The sequence below is a fragment of the Chinchilla lanigera genome, unplaced genomic scaffold, assembly GCF_000276665.1.
Source record: "Chinchilla lanigera isolate Chin_1 unplaced genomic scaffold, ChiLan1.0 scaffold00005, whole genome shotgun sequence".
NCBI classification, from domain to species: Eukaryota; Metazoa; Chordata; class Mammalia; order Rodentia; family Chinchillidae; genus Chinchilla; species Chinchilla lanigera.
Genome location: NW_004955406.1, coordinates 5,030,844 through 5,036,449, shown reverse-complemented (window position 1 = coordinate 5,036,449; position 5,606 = coordinate 5,030,844). Strand labels below are relative to the sequence as shown.

General features: G+C 53.4%; 2 protein-coding genes across 3 annotated transcripts in view; one reads left to right on the top strand and one right to left on the bottom strand.

Annotated features, from left to right (window-relative positions):
* The window catches only part of Tmem206 (transmembrane protein 206), a 22,023-nt gene extending 21,740 nt beyond the window's left edge, over window positions 1-283 (bottom strand). The window contains exon 1 of one of the 2 annotated variants that reach the window (XM_013520154.1): window positions 92-283. In XM_013520154.1, the coding sequence (XP_013375608.1) occupies window positions 92-283 (192 nt within the window). The remainder of the gene's footprint in view (window positions 1-91) is intronic. The other variant, XM_005374743.2, reaches the window with a different exon arrangement.
* A 5,228-nt stretch (window positions 284-5,511) lies between these two features.
* The window catches only part of Nenf (neudesin neurotrophic factor), a gene marked incomplete in the record, with an annotated part of 5,207 nt that continues 5,112 nt past the window's right edge, over window positions 5,512-5,606 (top strand). The window contains 1 exon segment of the mRNA XM_013520159.1: window positions 5,512-5,606. Within this exon segment, the coding sequence (XP_013375613.1) occupies window positions 5,562-5,606 (45 nt within the window).

Here is a 5,606-nt window from a genome sequence, read left to right as displayed (position 1 = left end):
TCGCCGCCCCCGCCCTGCCTCCCCCGCGAGCCGCCCCTCCACCGCGCCCCCCGCCCCACGGGAGCTTTCCTCCCGCGCCCCACGCTCCTACCTCCTGGTAGGATGTGGAACGTTCCTGCCGGATCATGGCACTGAGCGGGGCAAGGCGCACCTGAGCCCGCCGCGGCCAGCGAGGCGCAGGGAGGAGACACCGCCGCGGCAGCGCGAACACCTCCCGGCTGCGCGTGGCTATTGCGGTTCCCAGTGCAGTGTAGGAGACCCGGCGGGGCTGCGCTCGGCGCATGCGCAGCGCCCCTGCCGCCGCCGGGCCGCGCGGGTGTAGCCGGGAAATGTAGTTCCGGGTGGGGCGCGAAACCCGGCCAGAGACTCACGTGCCTGCCCCTGCTCACTTCCTCTCTTTGTTGCTGGGGTACGGATGCAGAAAATGAACGTGGAGTGGAACGAGCAGGCCTAGCCAGATGAGAAGGAGCGCCTAATCTATAACTACAAGAGGAAGCTTGCTTGGCCTGGCATTTTATAACCGTGATCCGTGTCTGGAGAGAATTTTCTATGTCTCATGAACAGGATGCCCTTGACCCTGCAAGGAAACGTTCCCCACCCCCTTGTAAAAGGGGGAGCATTTCTCTCATGGTTGTATAGATGCAGAAACTGCGGCACCTTGTTTCATAAAGGATGGAAGGAGAGCAGTGATCAAAGTGAATATTATTTGGTCCAGGAATATTATTATTCTGTCTACACAGAGGGTCCAACTTCTTTCCATTAGTGTTCAGGCTGTGCTGCTCACCCGCAGGTGTTGCAATGCTTGGAGCCCTGCTAACCTCTGCCTGCTTCACAGGGCCTTAGGGCTCATGCACCGAACCCCAAAACGGCTCATGCAGTGAACCCCAAAAGCACTGCTCAACCCCAGCAGAAGCCTAGAGCCCTAAAGGCGGTGGAAACGTGGGTGTTGGGCCCATAGCAGGGTGGGGCCCAAGGACCACACCTTCCTTTCCTCCCACTGCCTGAACAGTTTGTCCGGGTGGTGCTCTGGGCAAGTTAGTGGTGAGGCCGATAAGAGGCTGCTTATTATGCCTGGTGAATGCTGCTTTGTGCCCAGGCAGCTGCAGCTCTGCAACTTCCTCCACTCGGCCACTGGCCTCTTCCCTCCTTAGTCTAAGCTTGAGAGCATGGGCCACATCAGAGCACCAGACCTCCTGGAGTCAGCAGTGGGAGGTCTGTCACATCTCCGCCCAGCCCCACTGCCCTGACATCCATTAAATGGGACAGTGTGTAACACATCATAGGCGCTCCACATGTTTGGTAAGTTTATGAATGGAACACTTATTCCAGCCGAGTTTTTGCCAAAACAAAAATACAGCAAGCAGCAAATTAAATGTCTTACTGTACTAGTGCAAGGGTGGTTGATAGCATTTTCCACATGATCACAGACCTTTAGAAATGGAAGGAACCTACTCCAACCCTATCATTTCTCTCTCTTCCTTGTGGCTGTGGCCAAACTGGAAAATGATGGGCCCCCACCAGCAAAGGAAATTTTGGCTAATACAACATTCAACTTAGTTTAACAAACATTATGTTCCAGGCACTGGAGTAGAGAAATGAATGAGCTGCCCCAACACCTTGTTCCTGTGGCTCTTCCTTCCATGCTGGTGTGCAGAGGCAGCCATAAACAGGGAAACTGTTTCCAGTTGTCTTATTCCCTCATGAGCACGCACCCGTCAGGCTTCAACCCTCTCCACTGGAGCAGGGCCGGCCAAGGTCACAGCAACCTTCCTGCTGTCAAATCAGATGGCCATCTCCCTACGTTGCTTTTCCTTGACTTAGCTGCAGCTTTGGACTGGGGCCAGCTCCCCTCTATGGGATAAACTTTTGTCCTCTGGCCTCTGGGACGCTACTCCTTCCCACGCTCCTCCTACCTCACTTGCTGCTCCTTCTCACTCTCCTGTGCTGATTTCTCCTCAGCTCAGCTCTACAGAGCGGCCTCTCCAAAGCTAGGTCTTCCATCTCCTTTCCACTTTCTGCCAAGCAGCCAGTCTCAGGGCTTCAGCTGTCATCTATACCCTAGAGCCCTGCTATGGGTCTAATGATGCCCCCGCAAAACATGTTGATATCCTAGCTTCAGTTCCTCAGAATATGACCTTACTTGGAAACAGGGTCATTACAGATGTAAATTGTTGAGATGAGGTCATACTGGAGTGAGGTGGTCCCTTAATCTGAGTCCTTATGAAAAGATGGAAGATGATGTAAAGATAGACGCATAGGGAGATTTTCCGTGCAATGACAAAGCAGAGAATGAAGTGATACAAGTGTAAGCAAGATGCCTTCAATCACTTGCTTGCTCCTTACAGGTGGCAGTTCCAGGGACCACGTGCCATCCCTCAGCCAAGTAAGAGGCACTGTCCCAAAGATTGCCAGTCACCGTAAGCAGCTACCGAGTGGCAAGGAAGGAGTCTAGCCAGAGTCTCCTAGGGTTTATGGCCCTATGACACCTTGATGTCACACGTACAGCCTCAAGCATTTTGAGAGACACAGTTTCTGCTGTTTTAAGCCATGCAGTTTGCGGTCCTTTGGTAGAGCAGCCCCGAGAAACTAACACAATTCCCAAGAGTAAACAAACTCATTCTTTCTGGCCTCCAATTTGCCCCTGAGACCCAGGCTCCCATGCCCAGCTGCTCCGGTCACTTCACCCCAGAATGTCCTCCTGGAAGCTGCTGAGTGCAGCTACTGATGCAAAAACCCCCAGCCAGGCTGCCTGGTCCACAGTCCTGGCTCTGCCACTTACAGACTCTGTGATCTTGGAGAATTTATTTAATCTCCCTATGCCTCAGTTATCGTATATATAATATGGGAACACTGCTATCTATTCTCAGAGCTCTGCAAGGATTAAATGAGTTATCAGATATAAAGCTTAGAAAATCATCCAGCAGGTGTAAGCAGTAGGATAGCGTTTGTGGTTATCATCAGGTTCAGAGTGGAACCTGGGCCCTTCCCACCCCAAATCTGCACCCCTCACAGCCCCTCTCGATGTATTAAACTCCATCCTCTCCTGGGCTCTGGTCCAAACCCTTAGAGTCATCTCAGTTCTTCCCTTTTTCTTATATTCTACATCTAAGTCAGCAAATTCTCTTGTCTGTACTGTACAAATGTATTCCGAATCTAGGGTAGGCCACCAGAATTTCTCTTCGATTCTTTCCATAGCCTCCAAGCTGGCCTGTCTGTTTTACTCTCGCCACCCTGTAGGCTTTTCCTGCCACAGCAGCCAGGGAGAGCTTATTCAGTAGTCAGATCACGGCATTCTTCTATTCTGGTCCCACCAAAGCCCACGTCCCCACAGTGGCCTACCATTGATCCCTATAGGATCTGCCCCCCAGAAACCGCCTTTCTACTCCAATGTGCCCCCTCTCTCTGCCCCAAGATGCTGGACACATACTGGTCTAAGCACCTTTGCGTTGGCTGTTACCTATGCCTGGAACACTCTCCCTGGACATCCATGTGACTCACTTCTCCCCTTTCCATCAGATCTTTTTCCAAATGTCAGCTTAGCACTGGTGCCTTTAATAGTCAGTTTTCCTGTTGCTGAGACAAAATACCCAACACCCACAATCTAAAGAAGGAGAGGTTTATTTTTAGCTCACAGTTTCAGGGGGTTAGTCCGTGGTCAGCAGGTGCCAGGGCGGAAATGGCATGGTAGAAGAGCATGGCAGAGGAAAGCTGCTCCCAGCATGGCATCCAGAAGCGGAGGGAAAAAGGAGGAGCCAGAGACCTCCAGCGATCTGCCTTTTATGACCAGACCCCACCTCTAAACAGCACGGTCAGCTATGAACCCATCAGTGGATGAGTACAGCACCCCCGTTATCTCATCACCTTCCAGAATCCCCACCTCTGAACATGAGACTTTGGGGCAACACTTTAGATCTAAACCATAACACGCCTCCTCTGGACACCCTCTCAAGGCAGCAAACTCCATCTGCGGTACAGCCCTCTGCTCCATTTTCCTCCTTGACACACACCATCTTCTGACCAGTTTCTCTTCCATCTCCCCTCACTAGAACAGGCACTCCATGAAGACAGGTCTTAGGCGCTGTGTTCACTGCTGCCTCCCAGCGCCTCTGGTATTGTTTCACCTTACTAGCGGTTCCAATTGTTGTGGACTAAATAAACCAACAGAACAGCTTCACATGACAACAAGAACACAAAAGAAAATAAACAGGTATGTGACAGGGATTGCTAGAGCAGCTATAAGCAAGATGTGTTAATTTATCTGAGGAACATCAAGAGGAGGGGCCTCGAGGGGGAGAGAGAGGAAGGAGAAGGGGAAGGGGAGGAAGAGAAGGGGGAGGGGGAGGGGCGGGAGGAAGAGGGGGAGAAGCCTCACGATGGTGGTTACTTTTGAGTGGGATCTAAATGACAAGGGGCCAGGACATGCTGCCTATCCCCCTGCAGAGGGTCTGGGCACAATGCAAAGGCCCCAGGCTGGAGCACAAGCTGAAGGCAGGGTGGACGATTAGCACAGTCAGGGAGGCTCAGGGGACCACAACAAGGAGGGTGGGCCCTGCTGCTCCTGGGCCTGTTTGCTCCCAGATCCAGCCTTCCCTTCGCCTGTTCAGCGCGGGGTTGCAGGAACTGGCCCGATGGGCTGGGCTCAGCACTTCAGGAGGAGACGCTGCCCAGGGTCACAAACTGCCCAAGGTCAAGGCTGTTCCTGAGCCCTCCTCCTCTCCTGCCTTAGAATGCAGCTGCTAACCCTGTGCTCCGCCATCCCTCACACAAAGGCTCCATCCACTGGCAGCGTGGTGGTGGCCTCCTCTGGTCGCTGTCCTCCGGGCTGCCTCGGGTTGCGCCCTCAGCCTCTTCCATCACCTGGGAGGTCACCAACCTGTGTCGCAGCCATTCTGCTTTACTCCGTAGTTTGTCTTTCTAGCAGGTGACTGACCGATTCCAAGTGCTCTGAGTAAGAGTGCGGGATCAAGTGAACACCGGCACCGGCACCCCTCCAGGGCGGGGCCTGGAGAATCGAAGCGCATGGGAACGAGTTCTTCACCTGCAGACTCATCCTCCGCATGAGCAGGGGGAGCTGGAGGTGAGCGGTGGGAACGACAGACAATCTTTTGGTTTAAAGAGGGTCCTGCCAAACAGAACTGCAGAGAGAGAAAGCGCTCAATTAGAAGGGCCGCACGCTAAGCGGCAGGGAACAAGAGGCCTCAGGAAGGCCGCGATATTCTACTCCGGGGTCCAGAAGGGCGCCTTCCAACCCAGAGGTCCCGTGACACAGCCACCTAGAAGAATACTTTCTGAATGAATGAATGAGTTTAGACTTGCAGAAATGTTAGGCATTATTATGTGGGGGCATATTCTTGTGTGTTGCCCTACCCTTTGTTAAACTCCCCTCGGGAATTGGAAATGGGGGAGGCCGAGAGCGAGGAGGGAGGGGGAAAGAGGAGGGGATATCTTAGATTATAAACAAACTTTCCAGCGGCTAAATGCGGTGCGGGCTCATGCACGGACTTCCTGCAGGCACGGACTCCATGCAGCGCGCCCCTGCCCTTGATGTCCCGGGCTGAGCAATGACTTTCACCCCGCAGCCCGGGCCAGGAGGCGGGGTTTCGGGC